The 20,973-nt window shown below is 44.8% G+C and overlaps 1 protein-coding gene across 3 annotated transcripts in view; it reads left to right on the top strand.

The window, feature by feature from the left end:
* Positions 1-20,973, top strand: part of prdm16 (PR domain containing 16) — a 963,872-nt gene that overhangs the window by 862,414 nt on the left and 80,485 nt on the right. For 2 of the 3 annotated variants that reach the window (XM_085967282.1, XM_085967280.1), the window contains exons 5-9: positions 2,620-2,818; positions 4,847-5,006; positions 8,399-8,552; positions 16,009-16,044; positions 17,218-18,592. In XM_085967282.1, the coding sequence (XP_085823408.1) occupies positions 2,620-2,818; positions 4,847-5,006; positions 8,399-8,552; positions 16,009-16,044; positions 17,218-18,592 (1,924 nt within the window). The remainder of the gene's footprint in view (positions 1-2,619; positions 2,819-4,846; positions 5,007-8,398; positions 8,553-16,008; positions 16,045-17,217; positions 18,593-20,973) is intronic. The other variant, XM_085967281.1, reaches the window with a different exon arrangement.

The following is a 20,973-nucleotide window of genomic DNA, read 5'->3' as shown; positions in this document are numbered from 1 at the left end:
TGCCTCTCCCTCTGATCACGGTGAGACAATGCGGTGCCTCTCCCTCTGATCATGGTGAGACAATGCGGTGCCTCTCTCCCTCTGATCACAGTGAGACAATGCAGTGCCTCTCCCTCTGATCACGGTGAGACAATGCGGTGCCTCTCCCTCTGATCACGGTGAGACAATGCGGTGCCTCTCCCTCTGATCACAGTGAGACAATGCGGTGCTTCTCCCTTTGATCGCGGTGAGACAATGCGGTGCCTCTCCCTCTGATCGCGGTGAGACAATGCGGTGCCTCTCCCTCTGATCGCAGTGAGACAATGCGATGCCTCTCCCTCTGATCACGGTGAGACAATGCGGTGCCTCTCCCTCTGATCACGGTGAGACAATGCGGTGCCTCTCCCTCTGATCACGGTGAGACAATGCGGTGCCTCTCCCTCTGATCATGGTGAGACAATGCGGTGCCTCTCCCTCTGATCACGGTGAGACAATGCGGTGCCTCTCCCTCTGATCACGGTGAGACAATGCGGTGCCTCTCCCCATGATCACGGTGAGACAATGCGGTGCCTCTCCCCCTGATCACGGTGAGACAATGCGGTGCCTCTCCCTCTGATCACGGTGAGACAATGCGGTGCCTCTCTCTCTGATCACGGTGAGACAATGCGGTGCCTCTCCCTCTGATCACGGTGAGACAATGCGGTGCCTCTCCCTATGATCACGGTGAGACAATGCGGTGCCTCTCCCCCTGATCACGGTGAGACAATGCGGTGCCTCTCCCTCTGATCACGGTGAGACAATGCGGTGCCTCTCCCCCTGATCACGGTGAGACAATGCGGTGCCTCTCCCTCTGATCACAGTGAGACAATGCGGTGCCTCTCCCTCTGATCACGGTGAGACAATGCGGTGCCTCTCCATCTGATCGCGAATCTCTAATACAAGAACGTAACTGAAGCGCACAATGTGGCAGATCTGCCCCAGTCTCCCCAAACAGTGGCTCGGCCATCTTCAGGAAGTTGCTGAGAGAAGGTCTCCCCCTTTGTGGCCCCGATCCCCAACCCCTCCCACCCCACCCCTGTTCCCCTTGGAGAAAAGGAGGGAAAATTGGATGATCGGTCATCCCAGACTTCACCCATCCGATTCCTGGCACCCAAATGTGATGAAGCACCAACATGGCCAGTCTGTGGCGAGTGGAATTCTTCCAGCTGGACATTGTTTGCAATGGGAACCCAACTTTGGTCAACTTACTGCTAGGAAATCCACCCCAGGTTATTTTTTTTGCTTCTTTCTTATTCCTCCCAGTTTTCTCCTCTCCAGCCTCATAATTTTAACCTGGTGATGAGACGTCAAGGCACTTCAGGGTAGAGAAAGAAGAAGGAAAGACTTGCATTTATATAGCACCTTTCATGACCTCAAGACGTCCCAAAGCGCTTTACAGCCAATGAAGTACTTTTTGAAGTATTGTAATTTAGGGAAACGCGGCAGCCAATTTTCTTATCGTTTGAGATTTGGTGCCTGATTTTCTTAAAGCTGGGATCTTTGCTTAGCTGAGCATTAGCAAGTTTCGGAATGCTTTTTATTTAGAAAGGAGTTTACCCCCACTGTGGCTCAGTGGATAAATGCACCCCCTGGTGTGATACTGAGTCGTACAAACCAGGAAGGTCCTACGTCCCATCCTCCATCTGTGCTGAGTTAACTGACCTCAGCCAGGGCTGGTGAGGGGCTACAATTGGCCTCAGCACCTCTTGGTTAGGGAGGGGGAAATCAGAGCGGGATTCCTGCACCTGGCTGCGATCCAATGGGCCCCGCATGGAAAGTGACCTTGGTCTTGACCTTGGCTGCAATGCCACCCGCTCACCTGTGAAGGCTCGTGCATGAGGCACTGGAGGGCGGTGTGCCATAGACCTCTGGCAGAGTCGGCAGTCAGCACCTTCAGCACAGGAGGGAAGAAAATCAGGATCTAAAGAAAAAAAAACTTCAAGAAAACTCTGGCAGGAGAAGAGACTGTAGTGTAGAACAGGAAGAGTAAAAGGTGGCTTGTGTACAGCCAGCGAGTGAAGTTTGAATAAGCTGCTCAGTGTCCTGTCTCTGGAGGAGCTGGCTTCACGGATTAGTGTGCAAAGGGCACATAACTCTGCTCTCTTTAGCTCCTTATTTTTTTTTTGAAAGCCATTAGGGCCCGATTTATTTTTTCTCTCACATTCCTCCTTTGTCCCAAGTGCTGTTGATGAGAGCGGAGATACACTGACAGCGTCGCTGAGGGCGGGGGCGGCGGGAGGAGGGGAGGGAGGGGGGACTGGGGAGCCTCCTGTTGAAGCGAGAGGTGTGGGGGCAGAGCCCAGGCAGACCTGACCCCTTCACACCAGTTGTTATGCTGGAAAATTTACAGCATCCAGTGGATTGTTTGACTTGGCACCGGGATCAGGATGCTGCCTCGTAAACTCAATAATAGCTGCTCCCTTTCTTTAATTTGTTTGAACTTGGGCTGCAATAATTTATGATTATATAGTACAGGCCTTCGCAGCAATCGGCCTGAACAGTTTTCTGCGCGATTTTAACCGGCTCTCTGCTAAACACTTAGACTATTTTTTTTTAAATTTCTTCTTCTCGTACGTTTCCTTCGCCCGCCGGCCCCCGCAGAGGAGCAGAGGTACCGATGCGGAGACTGCGACGAGCTGTTCCGCTCGAAGGTGGCGCTGCGGCGGCACCAGGCGTACGCCTGCAACAACGTTAACGCCATCTTCACCACCATCAATGAGGAGTTCAAACAGAGCCAGCTGGACGACAGACAGCTCCACGAGTGCAAGGACTGCGACCGGATATTCCCCAACGAGTACAGGTACGCACGCGTCCGACTGTAGGCTGGGACCGGAGAAGGTGGCGGTTTAACCCCTTTGCCACCGGTGCCACTGATGATGTCACTGCGCTGAGACTGCTCGCAAACCACAGCTGTACCTGTGTCAAATACGGAAAGTTCTGGAACCGCACAGCGGCTCCACCAGTGCCTGCAGGAGGAAGGACAGGTGGACATTTAGGACAGAGGCTCTTCTCTTGCTTCAGATTGGCAGTATTCATAATTTCTCTTTTGAGCCATTTTCACAAGTCATCCCCGTTTCGTTCTTCTTTACATAGAATATGATATTATTGTTTAAGGAATTTAACGTGCTGCACATTTTTCTTCAACAGCAGGGGCCATAGTGAAGGAAGGTAAGCTTGGTGCCGGTATGTTATTCTCCCTTTTAGAGAGTTTACAGGTGCAAGGTGAGCGAAGCACTGCTCACAGGAATCACAAGGTAGATACGGATGAGCTGGGCCATTCCTAGCTCATCCACGTAGAAAGACCCTACTGTCTCCCCATCACAGTATCCACATGCTTCCTAGATGATTCCGGGCTTCTTGCCACCATGACCCTCCCTGGAATTCCATTCCTTGTGAAGACGATATCAGTTCTGAGTTTGAATCCCTTCGTCCCACCATCACTCTTTAACTTGAAGTAGTATTCCTGATTTAACTCTTAGACTCCATTTTACTGCCTTGTTGTCCCATTACTTGTCAGAGAGAGCCCATTAGAAGCTTCAGAACATTTTCATTTATTATAGGGTAGAGTCTGGGATCAGCTCTGCTCTTGTACATCCATTCAAAGCACCCAATTCCAATCTATGCTATTTTAATGCAGATGTTAACCCTGAGTTACTCATTCTGGTGACAACAGAGCCAATCGCAATTTCTGTCCTTACATGTGTACTTAAAAGAACTTTGGGCAAATGTAGTGCTTTCAGATTTGTGATGTACACTAAATCCTTATCACTTGGTACAATTTAAATACAACTATTCATTCACTAATTGAGCTGTGTTCTATTAAACGTGCATTAACTATAGTTTATCTGTGCCGTTGGGATTAATTTGAAAAGATTTAGTCCCTCGGCGCTGCAACTTCCAGTAATTTAGCGAGATAAAGCTTTGTTTCCCATTCTCTTTCAAGTGGACTTGGGAGAGAGAGGGGGGTGGGGAGAGGGAGGGGGAAGTCATTTGTAAATGGGTAGTGTTTGTAGAAGCTACAATGTCCTTAACAGTCATTTCCTGGAAGCCTGTTTAGTTAAAGATGTTAATAATGAGAATATATTATTGAAGTGAATGATTTTGCCGTTCGTAAATGCAGCTTGCAGCTCACTCGCAAATGGATGGCTCCCAGATTGGAAATCCCGGTCTGTTAACTGCTTATCTTAGTGCTGGGTCAGTAAAACCCCTCCTTATTCGGTAAATATTTGATTCTAACAGTTAAAACCTGCTCTTTTGTTCTGTGCACTTTATGATTTTTTTTCCCCCTTAGTGTTAGACTCTGGCTTGATACATAGTTTTATTCCTCCTATTTTTCTCCCCAACTCATGTGTAACCCCCAAAAGAGTGAGTGTCAGTAGGTTATTCAACTACGTGTGGCATCACAGCTCTCTGGTACCTTCAATGCAGGTGGCCACTCTTCTCGTGTGAGCCCCAGACAGCAAGCGTCAGTGGGCTAGTCAACCATGAGGGGCGTTAATGCTGAGCCCAATCCTGTGCTCATCCCAGCAGCCACATGCGGGCAGATTCCAGCTGGCACTCTGAAGGATTTATAGCCCAGGGCCACTGAGACTAACTGTAGCACCCCAACTACCACCCTGACTGAGAGCAGTGAACTCAGTACAGACCAAAGATTGAACCTGGGATTATCTGGTCTTAGTACCACAGAGGGTGATGCCGTTACCTGCTGAGATAGCGGGAGAGCTGAAGTGTATTTTCTTTTTTAGGGATATATAAAAACTGTCCTACATCGTGCTGACACTTAGTACTAATTTAAGGGTTCTCTGTCCCCTCTCTCCTGTCCGTGCAGCCTGGAGCAACACATGATAATTCACAGCGAGGAACGCGAATATAAGTGCGACCAATGTCCGAAAGCCTTCAACTGGAAATCCAATCTGATTCGCCATCAAATGTCACATGACAGTGGCAAACGCTTTGAGTGTGAAAATTGTGATAAGGTAAGGTTGAAGGTAAGAAGAGCGAAACCTTTCATTGCCTCATTGTTTATACTGTTATTAGTTCTTTGAGTTAAAATGGTACAATGGAAGCTGGTTAGCGGGGATTCTGACGAATGGAAGTTCTGCTTGATGGGGTTCAGGTTAATGGGGGTACTGGTTAACTGGGGTTCAAAATATCACTCTCTATTTTTCTAGCAAATGTATTGAAATCCTAACTGATGGGATATGTTTAATGGGCGGAATCTGACAAGTGGTAAATTTCATCTCCACATCTCCTTTCGATCAACTAGACTTCAATTGTACCACATAGCTCAGAACTTGTTCCTTGTACTGCAGGCATTTTTGAACAAATGTGCAATAAAATTCTGGTGAAATCCATTTACACACAACTGGCATCACTGGACAAGGAGATATAATGGGGCAAAGGCTGTACTGTTGCAGAGAGTCTAGAAAGCGATTGATTTATTGTGGATATCTGCAATAGAAAGAAAGACTTGCATTTATATAGCGCCTTTCACGACCACCAGATGCCCCAAAGTGCTTTACAGCCAATTAAGCACTTTTGCAGTGTAGCCTAGACACAAAAGGCATCAAGAGGTATGGGGAGAGAGTGGGAATATGGTATTGAGAGAGAGGATCAGCCGTGATCATATTGAATGGCGGAGCAGGCTCGAAAGGCCGAATGGCCTACTCCTGCTCCTGTTTTTCTATGTTTCTATGTTTCTATGTCACTGTTGTAATGTAGGAAACGCGGCAGCCAATTTGCACACAGCAAGCTCCACAAACAGCAATGTGATAATGACCAGATAATCTGTTTTAGTGATGTTGATTGAGGGATAAATATTGAATAGGACATCGGGGACAACTTCGTGGCTCTTCTTTGAAATAGTGCCATAGGATCTTTTATGTCCATCTGAGAGGACAGACGGGGCCTCAGTTTAACATCTCGTCCGAAAGACGGCACCTCCAACAGTGCAGCACTCACTCAGTACTGCACTGGAATGTCAGCTTAGATTTTGGTGCTCAAGTCCCTGGAGTGTGACATTGCGGCCTGTGCCTGTAATGGTACTGGCAATGACTGTAACTGACCAGTCTGTTACAGGCTGCGTCTGCATCAGAACTAACTGGCATTGCGGCCTGTGTCTGACTGGGTCGCTCTGTCAAATTCTGACGTTAGCAATTTGCAAACTGCATCACTGCCTGGAACTCTCTCTTAGCAGGACTGTAGGTGAAACCTGTGCTGATGCCATCCTGTTGCAAATTAGTGAGGTTAAAACCAATCCCCATTTTATCCGGTGCAACCACAATTCAAATATGTTTATATAGTTGCTAAACAGCCATCCTTAGATCCTAAGTCAAAAATCCCTTCTGCATCAGGTGGGTTTGGGAGGTGGGGAATGGTGTGCTGCCAAGGTGAATGAGAAAGGAAAGAATACAAGGGCAAACAAAAGATCGAAAGCCAGTTTTCGAATTAAAAAAACAAAGCAATTTCCTTCTGCTGTTTGAGTTTCTATTGAATCAAACAGAAGTGTACTCTTATCAGGTGATGTAGTAAGTAGAGTGTTAGATTGTGTTGTCTTTCTGTTGAGTAAAAGGGAGGGAAAAGGAGCTCTTTGTTACTTCATGTGGGACTACCCACTGTCACTAGTTCAAGTGCCATTTGACCTTGCACTGCTCAATGAAGTGTTCCAGTGCAACACTGCTTCCTTCACACACAAAGAAAGAGAGGACTTGCATTTCTATAGTGCCTTTCACAACCTCAGGACGTCCCAAGGCACTTTGCCTCCAATGAAGTACTTTTGAAGTGTAAGTCACTGTTGGAACACAAAAGACTGCCTACCTCCACCTCCGTAATATCGCCCGACTCCGACCCTGCCTCAGCTCATCTGCTGCTGAAACCCTCATCAATTACTTTGTTACCTCTAGACATTACTATTCCAGTGCTCGCCTGGCCGGCCTCCCATTTTCCACCCTGCATAAACTTGTGCTCATTCAAAATGCTGCTGCCCGTATTTTAACTTGCACCAAGTCTCGTTCACCCATCACCCCTGTGTTTGCTGACCTACACTAGCTCCTGGTCCGACAACGCCTCAATTTTAAAATTCTCATCCTTGTTTTCAAATCCCTCCATAGCCTCACCCCTCCCTATCTCTGTAACCTCCTCCAGCCCTACAACCCTTCGGGATCTCTGCACTCATCTAATTCTGGCCTCTTACGGATCCCTTATTTTAATCCCTCCACCATTGGCGGCCGTGCTTTCAGTTGTCTTAGCCTGAAGCTCTGGAATTCCCTCCCTAAACCTCTCCGCCTCTCTGCCTCTCTCTCCTCCTTTACGATGCTCCTTAAAACCTACCTCTTTGACCAAGCTTTTGGTCATCTGTCCCGATATCTCCTTCTGTGGCTCAGTGTCAAAATGTTTTATTGATAACGCGCCTGTGAAGTGCCTTGGAACGTTTTGCTACATTAAAGGTGCTATACAAATGCAAGTTGTTGTTGCTGTGAGATTGAGCATAAATTGTGTAATTTCTAGACTGTTACACAGTGGGAGTTTGAGGACCTCTGCTACCCCTGGAGTTACCCTTTGTGCTTCAGACCTTAGCCTGCAATGCGCCATCAGTAACTGAAGCCAGGTGTGATAATTACTGCCTGATCACAAGGGTAATGAAGCATCAACCGTTGTCAATGAAGCCTCCATAATGGACAACCCCTCCCCCCGTTGGCTGATAATCGAGAGCCCTCCCACACTTAGTGAGATTCCAACTTCGATTAGTCTATTTGGATTATGTAATGAAGTTCCCACCATGTGCAGCTATGAGCTGCCTTGTTCCATTCTTTTAAAAAAATGAGACATTGTGGAAAAATTGCTGGCAGCCTGACTCCTGCTGGCCCCGCAGATGCAGACTTATGTACCAGAGCCGCATAGGTAGTAAATTTTACCAGACAGTGAACATATAGAGAACAGCCACCTATCCTGCTGGATCAAGGGCCCAAAGTCTGTGACGTATCACTGTAAAATATTCAATTACATTGTAACTGGTTTATACAAAGCGAGATCCCGACTTCTGCAAAACTTTGGACAATTAATCTAGGTGCAGCTAATTGAGGTGCAGAAAGAATCAGAGACTCATACAGCACAGAAGGAGGACATTTGGCCCATCGTGCCTGTGCTGGCTTGTTGAAAGAGCTCTCCAATTAGCCTCACTCCCCAGTTCTTTCCCCATAGCCCTGCAAATTTTTCGCCTTCAAGTATTTATCCAATTTCGAGGTTCCACTGCGATAATGATTGTTCTTGTTTAAACAAGATCTCCGATACACGGGACCAGGGCTGTCCCCTTTAACAGGCCTTTGCGCAGGTTTCCAATGACTTCCTTTTTTTTTTGTTTTCTCTTCTTCCTGTACATCAGGTCTTCACCGACCCAAGCAACCTCCAGCGGCACATCAGGTCTCAGCATGTGGGAGCCCGGGCGCACGCTTGCCCCGATTGTGGAAAAACTTTTGCCACCTCGTCTGGACTAAAACAGCACAAGCACATACACAGCAGCATTAAGCCTTTCACCTGTGAGTTATCACATCTATCTTATCTTCATGTGTAATTGCAGGTGTCCTGTGTTTTCCGACATCTAATCACTTTCCCCAGTCTTATGACTAAGTCCAAGTACACAGTGCAGTCCTACCACCTCTCTCCTTTTTAAAGGTCAACTTTTTTTTCTCTGTTAACACTCATGCCAGCTCCATGTTTTTTCATTAGCTCCACAGTATCAGAGACCCTCCTCACTCGCTGCCTTGCTCCCTTATTACCCCCTTTAAATCCTTTCAGATTTTGGATTCAGCTAAATTACAATTAAATGCTTCCTTTCGTCACCAAAATATTTTACCTGAGCTTGTGAGCTCTATCAAATGCCCTTGTAGTTTGGACGATTTTGATATAATCCGATGGTGAACAACCTGCCTGTAAAATATTCTTCCCCCCCACCCCCAATTGCTGCCTCCCCCCTCCACCCACCCACCCACATTTCTCCCCTGAAGGGGTTGACTCACGTTGGGGTTCCAAAGAGGCTGGACATCTTCACCCAAGTGGCCTTCCTTCACCTATGAACCTAGACAGTTAGGCCGGGGTTCCTTATTGTAACACCCTTATTTAAGAAGGGAAGTAGACAAAAAGCTGGAAACTATAGACCAGTTAGCCTAACATCTGTGGTTGGCAAAATGTTGGAGTCCATTATTAAGGAAACAGTAACAGAGCATTTGGATAAACATAATTTAATAGGACAGAGTCAGCATGGTTTTATGAAGGGGAAGTCATGTTTGACAAATTTGCTCGAATTCTTTGTGAACGTAACATACAGGGTGGATAAAGGGGAACCAGTGGATGTAGTGTATTTGGACTTCCAAAAGGCATTTAACAAGGTTCCACACAAAAGATTACTGATCAAGATAAAAAATCATGGGATTGGGGGTAATATACTGGCATGGGTGGAAGATTGGCTATCTAACAGAAAACAAAGAGTTGGGATAAATGGTTCATTCTCGGGCTGGCAATCAGTAACTAGTGGTGTTCCGCAGGGGTCAGTGCTGGGACCCCAACTCTTTACAATCTATATTAACGATTTGGAGGAAGGGACCGAGTGCAACATATTCAAGTTTGCCGACGATACAAAGATGGGAGGGAAAGCAGTGAGTGAGGAGGACATAAAAACCTGCAAAAGGACATAGACAGGCTAAGTGAGTGGGCAGAGATTTGGCAGATGGAATATAATATTGGAAAGTGCGAGGTTATGCACTTTGGCAGAAAAAAATCAAAGAGCAAGTTATTATCTAAATGGAGAGAAACTGCAAAGTGCTACAGTACAAAGGGATCTGGGGGTCCTGGTGCATGAAACACAAAAAGTCAGTATGCAGGTGCAGCAGGTGATCAGGAAGGCCAATGGAATCTTGGCTTTTATTGCAAGGGGGATGGAGTATAAAAACAGGGAAGTCTTGCTGCAGTTATACAGGGTATTGGTGAGGCCACACCTGGAATACTGCGTACAGTTTTGGTTTCCATATTTAAGAAAAGATATACTTGCTCTCGAGGCGGTTCAGAGAAGGTTCACTCGGTTGATTCCGGAGATGAGGGGGTTGACGTATGAGGAAAGGTTGAGTAGGTTGAGCCTCTACTCATTGGAGTTCAGAAGAATGAGAGGCGATCTTATCGAAACATATAAGATTGTGAGGGGGCTTGATCGGGTGGATGCAGTGAAGATGTTTCCACTGATGGGTGAGACTAGAACTAGGGGGCATAATCTAAGAATAAGGGGCTGCCCTTTCAAAACTGAGATGAGGAGAAACTTCTTCACTCAGAGGGTAGTAAATCTATGGAATTTGCTACCCCAGAGAGCTGTGGAAGCTGCAACATTAAATACATTTAAAACAGAGATAAACAGTTTCCTAGCAGATAAGGGAATTAGGGGTTACGGGGAGAGGGCAGGGAAGTGGACGTGAGTCTAGATTCGGATCAGCCATGATCCTATTGAATGGCGGAGCAGGCCCGAGGGGCCGTATGGTCTACTCCTGCTCCTACTTCTTATGTTCTTATGTTCTAATGTTCCCCGCTTTTACGCTCACCAGGCCATGAATTACCACCCATGACAGTGAAAAGGCCAAAGTAGTGGCTATTTGACCAAAGTGGCATTATGGCCAACTCAAATTTCTGACTAAAGCTTTAGCTTTCTTTTACATACTGCTATGTTGACTGGATAGAGATAAAGTCCTTCTTTGAAATGTGACTGGTTAAGTCCCATTCCTGAAACCAAAATGGCTGCCCAATGTGGACCAACAAAAGTTTGATCTACAGATATACCTCTGGCTAGTGCCAGACAACCATTACACCAATCCCATTATTTACAGAGTTGACCTTACATTCTCATTTCTCTTCAGATTTCTGCATCAGTCATTACAAATTGGAAATTAAATGCATTTTCTGATAACTGGCCTGTCTGCCATCTCAAACCCATTAGTGGTCGGAGATAAGATTCTGTGCAAAAGCTTTCATAAGATTTTGTCTCATACTTTCAGCAGTGCCAACTTGTTACTCATCGTGTCATTGATAAGTTGCTGATTAATTTCAGTGCTCAAAGTGATAATTTGCAGTGATAGGCTGGTATGTAGGGACAGACGAAACTCTTTATGAAGAATTTGCAAACTGGGGCGTTTGTATTTGTGTTAGTCGCACCCTCCTGGGAGACTGACCTTTGGGACCTGGAGCTGCTCTGCAGAGTTGAACTAAATATATGGAAGCTGTCACTTTTCATTTCATCCACACGGAGCCTGGTGTTACTGGCATGAGCCTGTTTCCTCCCAAGTTACAAGTCAAGTAGGGAATAAAAGCAGATGTTGACTATTCCTGCAGCAGCTGGAAAGTAGCACTGTCGATTGGAGATCTTCCTTTTCCTCTTCGACTTTATATTTGCCCTTGATTCCACCCTCTCCCCAATGTTTAGTGTCGGCGCTGCCAACTGATGCCCCACCTTCTCTTTCACCCACAGGGGCGGATGGTGTAGACCACCTATTTCTCTATCATGTTCACCTGGAACTGGCAAATAGCTGGTGGGCTTATGTGGGTGCAGCTGTTCGCCCTGGTCCTCGCTACTGTGAAGTGCTTCAGTCAGTTGCCCTGGCCTGAAAGCTATCAAAACCCACCGTGGGCAGGTGAATTAAAAAAAACTTGGCTGAGGTTGGCATTCCAATTTAGTTGGGAATCTTTCTCACTACCACCAGAGCTATTGGATCAGCTGGGAGCCTGTTATATGATCCATTCCCTGCTGGGCAATTGGTACTATAGAACACGACCAGCCGAGTTCTGCCCACCTGAGAGACTAGTATGAGACCAGCAGCTGCTGGTGATTTGGGAAACTGGATGGCCTGGTCTAGCAAATGATGACTATACGTCTGGGCCACCCTGATAAATGTTATTGATTATAAAAGCCTTAATAGTGCATTACTAACTATGATTCAACTTGGATCACACCCTGTTTTCATTAGAGGGTTTAGTCAGCTCATTAGTGCAGCACCATAGCAAAGGTCAGTTGCATCAGTAATACTCTTGTTCACTGTGTGTGTCTTTGCTCTTATTTGGTTTTTATATATTTTCCTTTTTTTCTGAGTAGCACAGCCGTACATAAGTACAGACACCTACAAATTGAACAGTTTTCTGCATAAACTAGTTTTCAACATGAAGGTTTTCAAACCTTTCTGTGTGGGAGACCTGCAAAATATTGACGCACTCACAGGATCCCCCAGCCAATGCTAATACTATGGGACCCCCTGTGAATCCATATACGCTCCTAGGGACCTCTTCCAAATATTGGCACACTCCCAGGGATGCCTTGTTCTAATTTCTAAAAGAAAATGTCAGCTACTCATTTGCACTTATTGCAGAAACTATCTTTATATTACCATGTAGCAACAAATACAGAGAAATACAGAAGTCTGGTGATTATAGGACAGCAATTAGATGACCTCACAGACCCCCTTACAGATGCCTCAGTTTGAAATCCTGTGCTCAAGCACGTTTCATTTTCATGGGAAATAACTGTTCCATTTATTTTTGGCATTTTGAATCAACTAAGATTAAATTGGACAGAATATAAATTTCAGAGTTTTTTTTTCTCTTGGGGTAGGTTTCCTCTTTTCTTTCTGTAACTTTAGCTCATTCTGAGTCTGCCTGGCCTACACTACTGCAGCCAAGAGGGCAGATGTATGGCCTGCTTCCAGGCAGGGTTAATGTTACGCTCACCCAAGTGAGAACTATCAGCACTGGAGAGATGGGACATTTTATCACTTTGAGCATCATCGGGCATAGGCCAGGCGAAGAATCATGTGCCATCTGCTTTGACCCTATAATGTTCCTTTACCTCTCCCCCCCCAACAGTATGTTTTAATGTGTGCAGTACCATGTGACAACCCAGCTACATGTTCAATATTTGACACAGTGTGAAGGATTTACAAAACACTGCAACCTACAAATCATCATCCAATTTCAGGAATATTATTGGATCCTTAACTCCAAACACACTGCGAATAAATGCTCTTTTCTTGTTTTGTTTGTGAAATGTATTTCCCGGGTGCTTTAGTGCTATTAGTGATATTATTTTATTAGATCGTGTTGCTATGACTCATGACAAATAATTAAAAGGGTCACTGAATGAGGCCTGAAGTTTTGAGGAATCACTTTAAGAATGAGAGTCGGTGCTGTAATATACAACTATTGATAAGCTGAGAGGTCACTCAACTGTGCTGGCTTCGCCGTCTTGTGTGTTTAACTAAGCCAAGTGGGCAATGTCAGAAATGGATCTGACATTTTGAAGGGCTTCTGGCAGACTAAGGCACTGCCATTGAGGTGTGCTTCTGAGTGGAACTCTTGGCAACAGTGACTGGGGTGAGCGTGCCTGTGAGAGATCTGCACCAGTTCAAGTAGTAAAACATCCATCCATCCTGAGTTGCCAGCTGAAAACCTTTTAAGCTCCAACAAGTGACGGCACCTTTTTTAGAAGTGTACCTTTCAAAGATGTGAGACGCTGTCAATATATTTTTGGTTTTGTTGTTACTTTGCGGTTGCTAACCCTGCTGTACATGAACTAATTGGATGACGTAGCTAGAAAGTCTATTACAGACCTAAGGGATTGTCCAGTGGGTATTCTTTAAGAACAGAGGAGAGCAGCAAAGCTGTAAGAGAATAGTTCAGTTTTGTCATCTTTTCAGCATTTGGCATATAATTAAGGACATATTGGGGGTGAAATTGGTCTTCTGCAGTAGCGGGCAATAGAGCATCGGCAGCCCGTTTTACACTCCGCCCAATTGAAGTCAATGGAAAAGAAAATCAAGTGGAGTGTTGCCCGTTTTGGGCTACCGCCCAAGACTACTTTCACCCCCGTTGACTAGAAGTGGACCGTGAGTTGGGGCAATTGACCTCTAGTGGATGTTGTGTTGTGTGAATGATCATGGGAGTCAACTTGTGGAGAAAGTGGGTAGTGATCCTGGGACATTCAAGTGTCATTAGGGAATCTATCTCAAGTTACATCCATTGAGGTATATCTATCTTACTGAGTTGTATCTATTATATTAAAATTCTTAACATCTGTGTGCACTTCCTATCTGCACAACTTAACTTCCAGCTCTCACATTTTTTGTTGACTTTTTCCCATTATAAATTGATATGTCCACATTTATAATGTATTTTCCTGATGTGAGCTTGTCACGCTGATTCTTCAATCACGCATATAGCTCAGAATGCTTCCTGAAAAGTTTTTCCTCCACCATTTTTCCCCCTCAGTAACTAAAATTTTTATTGTTCAAAATAAATATTTAAACAAAATAAAGATTTAAATAAAATAATGTTTCACAATTACATGATGAAAATTATCCAGTGAATTGTCTTTTGTGTCTCTAATGCCATCATAAAAGCTTTTACTTGAAGGCCTCAACCTCTCCCAGAAGCCTGGACTCAGACTTGATACTTTTGTGCAGAGCTGTGACTCTGTGAGCTGAATTTGGCTTGTGCAGTCACGGCATGTGCAGTGCACCTAATTTCGCAGGATGCATCAGTACTGTTCACTCAGCTGTACTGAGAATATTTTTGTTTAACTTCTGGCAGTTTCTGCTCAGAAGTTTTTCAAAATTATTTGAAGAAAAGCTAGTGGGCAAAATTGAAAATCTTTATTCAGGTAAAATTTACAGTGTGTGTATTTTCTAAACAGACGGACTCTGTGTGTGCATGTGCGTGAATACAGACTACCAATTGCACACTTGGACAATAGAAATTTCAGTTACTGAGGGAAAAAATGGAGAATGAAAAAGTTTTCAGAAAGCATTTTGAGCTATTTGTGGGTGCCCGGTGGCCAGATTGTGCGATCAGAGTGATGAGTTTACAGATGGAACACCCATTATAAATGAGGATATATGAATTTATAGTGGGGAAAAAAGCTGACACAAATTGTGACAAAAATGCCAAACAACAAGTCAAGTTGTGTAGATTGGAAGTATGCACAAATGTAAAATTTTTAGTAATATATATTATATACACATAAACATGATTTATTTAGACATTCCGTAGACTTACTTAATTTCTCTCCGCGTTCTTCTAAAACTTTGAATTGCTTCTATGGACAGTGATACTCTAGGTTGTGCATAACAATGAGATTAGTGATCAGTTCAAATAAAACTAGTCAATCTTGGCGAGGCATGCAAGAAACTTGGTGGAGGTGTGCAGTGTACAATAGCAAACCATCAATGGCCATCGTTAAGGACATATCAATGAAGTATCCACATAATCAGGATAGATTGGAATAGACAGTGTTAAAATTGGATTAGAATTCTGGAATATTCTATACTAAAGCAAAATGGAGGAAGTAGATTAAGATAACCAACCCTTTATACATATAAGGAGTCAATTTACAAATGGTTGCTCCTGGCTTGCAGAGAGACATTCATAGGAATTTCCATGCGCAATTCCTATGATTTTCCTTCAATTAGCGACACTCCACACTAGGAATGCAAATTCACACAATTATCCCTTCACATTAGTTAAAAACTTGTTGCTGTTTTTAAATATTGTGGCTTGGTAGCCCTAGCAGTGGAACGTTGGATTGTCATTCAGAGGGCCTCAGTTTAAATCTCAGACTCAACTTTTGTTGGAGCTTGGCAACACTCTAATCCCAATTGCAAGAAGTCCCACCACCATGCAGAGGAACATCCTGTACTCAGCCAGTTAGTTATCTCCATTGATACCAAACTCACAGAGTCTACAGTCTGGAGCGTTACAGCTTCTCGGCTGAAGGGTGAGCAATGGCAGTGGTAATCCTATTGGGGAGGGGGAATATAGATTTCAAAGTACATACAGTGTACTGTGTCCCTACTGCTGCAAGTGCTAACAGCCTGCTGTATCTCACTGTGACAGTGCTTAGTGTAAGTTAGTATGAGAGGATTTAGAATTGGTTTGATTATATTGTAATTGTATTTATCTGTATGATATTGACAGATAGGAGGCAGGGACAAGCATGGACACAGAGTGATGGTAAGAAACCTTTTTTTGTATAGCTGTTGAAGCGCAGGAGTGTATTGTCACCCATAACCAGTGTTACCACTAAGTATCTCCCCGCTCACTTCATTTTTAAGCCTTGGTCGTATCCCCTTTTTCTGTTTCCTTATTAACAAAGCTGGCCATTTTTCAATTGCCCTCACCAAACAAAAATCAATATTTAATTTGGGAAAATGAGACTGCCCTGCTCTTCCCTTTACATTTTTTGTATGTCTGGTTATAAAAGGATTGCATTTAATCACTATTTTTAGTATGTTGGTTAACCTGCTTTCATTGAATTCCTTTGTGCGCTATTTTACGCATTTGATACCAGGGAGAGGCAGGTTGCAGTGAAATACACCAAAAAAGCACTCCCTCCCCTCCAAGCTCCATTATAGAGTTCATTAAAATAGTGCAGACAGCATTTTATGTAAACACATTAACCAATGCATTAAACATATCACACAGGAGAAATAAAATCCCATAGAGTTCATTTTACACTTGATAACTGAAAAGTGATGTGAATGTAAATCCATAAAGCAACATGTCAAGCATATTAGGTGGAACACTGACTATTTGTTTTCTTCATTGCACTGTGGTGTTGTCCTAGGATCTGTCTTTAGAAATATGGTGGAGATTATTTCAAGTTAGCCGAGTTTTGTTCTTTACCTCTTTCTTTCTTTTGGGGTGATCCAGTTGAGTTTTATTGTGTTACCGAACCGTGCCCAGAACATTCCTGTGCGTTCCAGCTCTCCTTTTCCCTTTATTGGAAATAGCCCAAAAAGTATGAGATTTCATTTTCTTCAAATCACTTTACCAATGTTCACGTTCCTGCGTGAGTGTGTAAATGAAAATGCATTATTAAAAATCAAAATTAGGACCAGCACTTGTGTCCTTTGCTCAGTTGAAGTGATCTGTAATGGCGAGTGACCTTTCAGCTTATCTCCAATTATGGTGGGCGTTTCCTTTGAGGAATTCAGTGACATTTATCACAATTAGCTAGGGGTGTAATCAGCCGAAACACCTACCCAGGCAAGTGACGTGAGTAGGCGACAGTTAATATCACTGTAGAGGCACTCCCTAAGTCCTCCTGTATGCTCATGTGGCCCATGATGATAGAGTGGTGTATAAAGGATTTACGCTACATCTCTCCTTTGTATTCAATTGCAGGTGAGGTCTGTCACAAGTCGTACACCCAGTTCTCCAACCTTTGTCGACATAAACGGATGCATGCCGATTGCCGGACACAGATAAAGTGCAAAGACTGTGGCCAGATGTTCAGCACAACCTCCTCATTGAACAAGCACCGCAGGTTCTGCGAAGGCAAGAACCATTACAACCCCAGTTCTATGTTCCCTCAAGGCCTGCCACTCACTCCCAGTGCCATGCTGGACAAATCGAAACCCACATCCACTCTTAACCATAGTTCCCTGGGGTTCAATGATTACTTTCCCTCACGCCAACACCCAACGGGATTGCCCTTCTCGCCAACAGCCGCATTTCCAGCTCTTGCTCCAGGTTTCCCGGGCCTCTTCCCCCATTCCTTGTATCCCAGGCCCCCTCTATTACCAAGCAATGCATTGTTGAAAGGCTGCTTAAATCATGATGGAAGTGTCCAAAGCCCCATGGGGACTCCCTCTGTGTCACAAGCATCTTCCCTGGTGACGACGTTTAATGACAAAGTTGTCCCTTTGGAAGAAAAATCTGACACCCGATCTGAAAATTGCTACGCCGAGAAAAACAAAGTGAAAAACAGTGACTTATCAGAAGGTAGCGACTTTGAAGACATCAATACAACGAGTGGGACTGACCTGGACACAACCACGGGCACTGGATCTGATTTGGACAGTGACGTGGAGAGTGATCGAGATAAAAAGAAGGAGAAGGCCAATCTAACGGCCAAAGCAACCGACAAAGTCACTTCAGTCTCCACCAATTCTACCAATGAAATTAATGAGCGAACATATCTTCCATCCCAACATTCCTTCTTTCCTCCTCCAGATGAGCAGAATCTTCCGACCAGCGCTGCTAATGATTCCATTAAGGCTATTGCTTCGATCGCAGAGAAGTACTTTGGCACTGGGTTCATGGGAATGCAAGAGAAGAAAATGGGGTCGCTTCCGTACCACTCAATGTTTCCATTCCAGCTCCTCCCAAACTTCCCACATTCCATATACCCTTTCACGGACCGAAACCTCAATCCCAACCTGTTAGTGAAAAATGAGCCAAAGTCGCCCAGGGAGCACCAGAAAAGTGGGAGCGCAAGCTCCGAGTCGCCCTTCGACCTCACCACTAAACGGAAAGAAGCCAAGCCCATCCCAACATCCAAGCTCATGGCGTCTACGCTTTCCGGGGAGGAGCAGCCGTTGGACCTGAGCATCAGTAGCCGCAGCCGGGTCAGTCAGAATGGCCCGGGAGAGCCCAGGAAGAACCACGTGTTTGGTGACCGCAAGATGATGATCAACGACGAGCTGCCCAAGATGCCGCACCAGCAACCCTTTCATTACGCAAAGCCGTCGCCCTTTTTCATGGATCCCATCTACAGGTATTCGTAGACCCTACAGTACACATTAACCCTTCCTTCAGAGGACCTCAGCACTGTTTCAGCTTGAACTATTTTTAAAAAAAATTTATGAAATGTTTGTGCAGATTTTTCTTTAGTTCTACATATTTTTTCAGGCATGGTGCAGCCTTCAATTTTCTCCCTTCCTCTTCTGACGCTGGGATAGAGTTCCACGGCTGCTCACACTTCCCCTCCCCCCCTCCCCCCCCCCCCCCCGCACCCCCAGCCTTCCCCGCCCAACCACCCTACAACCTCTCGCTGAGGTGTGAGCTGAGCAGGGGTGTGCATTCATTGGTAGAGGTGGGGGTGGCAGAGAGGACAGTGGCATATTTGGCTGTAATGTTCTCCAAAGTTGGACAGCCTGCCTCCACTCACTGCAATGGCTCAGACGTCAGTAATGGCTACCTGGGCAAAGTACTGGAGGACCCTCCGCTGCCTGCGGGAGCTGTATCCAAGCCACTTGCTTGCCTTCAGGACAGGAAGGGAGGGGAGAAAAATGGAGCGAAATTTCAAAATGAATGTGACTACCTGTTCGAGTGTCAGGTGCTGCACGATGCAGCTCGGTGGCTTTTGGCTGGCCTGTGTGAAGTATCGCATTTGGACCAGGGACAGGCACTGTGTGAGGGAGGGGGCCACATTATGAGGGGAGTGACTTTTTTCTTTGCATAATTTGCCAACAACAAACCCAAAGCTCCGAGTGTCTGTGTCACACTGCACGGCATCAAATGCACTGACTTCCAGTCGTGAACAATGTCTACTTTGTATTTATAAATGTAGTAACCTCCATCTATCTATTATATGTGTGTGTGTGTGCGTGCGTGCATGTGTGTGTGGAGTCAGAGAATATGCTGTTTTCTAACAATAGGGGTGTTATCAACAAAGTGTGGCAGGTAAGGTGGTACAGGGAGCAAATGAGATGTTTACAAAAAGTGTCCACTCCAGACGGTAGACTTTGTTGCAGATAAGAAACAGTCTTCTAACCAAAAAGTGAAAGCCAGTTATTTCATGATGGGTTTTTCTGACCTCAGGGCAGAGCCAGTAACTCACAACCAGTTTACAATCTCAAGAGAAATAGTCAGTTGACCTCAGGACCAATGCACAGTGATTTAGACTTTGTGGCCTTAAAGGGGAGCAGATACAGATTAGCAGCAGAGTATTACATTGTGCGTTACAAGGTATAATGTTCCTGTCCTTATAAGACGGCGCATCCTTCAACTTGCCACTTGGGAGATCTGCTAATATAACAAACAATACAAGAGCACAGCCTTCCAATTGCAGGCAGATTCAATGATCTTGGATAATGCAGCGCAGGAACGAGCTACCCAGCTTCATTCTCTCCATTTACGGTCAACTGGGCCCTTGTGTTAGATTGGAGCCTAGTAATACTTCTTCTTGGAGCAGAGAAGGCTAAGAGGAGATTTGATAGAGGTGTTTAAAATCATGAAGGGTTTAGATAGAGTAAATAAAGAGAAACTCTTTCCAATGGCTGAAGGGTCAATAACCAGAGGGCACAGATTTAAGGTGATTGGCAAAAGAACCAGAGGCGACATGAGGAAAAACTTTTTTACACAACGAGTGGTTAGGATTTAGAATGTACTGCCTGATAGGGTGGTGGATACAGATTCAGCGGTAGCCTTCAAAAGGGAATTGGATAAATACTTGAAGGAGAAAAATTGCAGGGATATGGGGAAAGAGCAGGGGAGTGGGACTAACTGGATTGCTCTTCGAAAGAGCGGCGCAGACTCGAAGGGCCGAATGGCCTCCTGTGCTGTACTATTCTATGATTCCATAATGCACAGACAGCTCTTGTTTGATTCTTCACTGCATCAAGGATTCATGGTTGTCCAATGCTGGGGACGTTGAGTTGTAAAGTTGTGTTTCCCTTAATAGATTAGGCGCACCGAAGAGCAACAGTTCATAGTGAGATGGAGTTTCTGATCTCGGCCATTAGTATAAAAGGAGATATGAGCCGTGAGGAAAGATTGGCGAAACTCAATATCGACAGTCTAGAGAGAAGGTTAAAAGGGAACAAAGCAAATTAAATAAAGTATTAAATGGCATGTATAAGGTAAAATCAAAATATGATTTCAAGGTTGGCCAGACCATCAGTGCAAGAGGGCAAAAAATTAAATCAATGGTAACTAATTTTTTAAAAATTTCTTAACAAAGTGTGATAAAGGTAATTAACCAAGTAAGGTAGTGGAATCGAAGATGTTATGGGAGCTTCAGGTACAGGGTTTGGGAGATTTGGATTATTAGAGGAAGCACATATGCGTGTGTGTTTGAGTGTTTGTGCATGTGTTCGTGCGTGTGTGTGTGTATTCTTGCTTTTGTGTTTGTATCTGTGTGTTTTTGTGTGTGTG

The sequence above is a fragment of the Somniosus microcephalus genome, chromosome 25 (genome assembly GCF_052327205.1).
Source record: "Somniosus microcephalus isolate GS21.2 chromosome 25, FLI_Smic_1.0, whole genome shotgun sequence".
Classification (NCBI taxonomy): Eukaryota; Metazoa; Chordata; class Chondrichthyes; order Squaliformes; family Somniosidae; genus Somniosus; species Somniosus microcephalus.
This window is presented reverse-complemented; position numbering and strand designations above follow the sequence as displayed.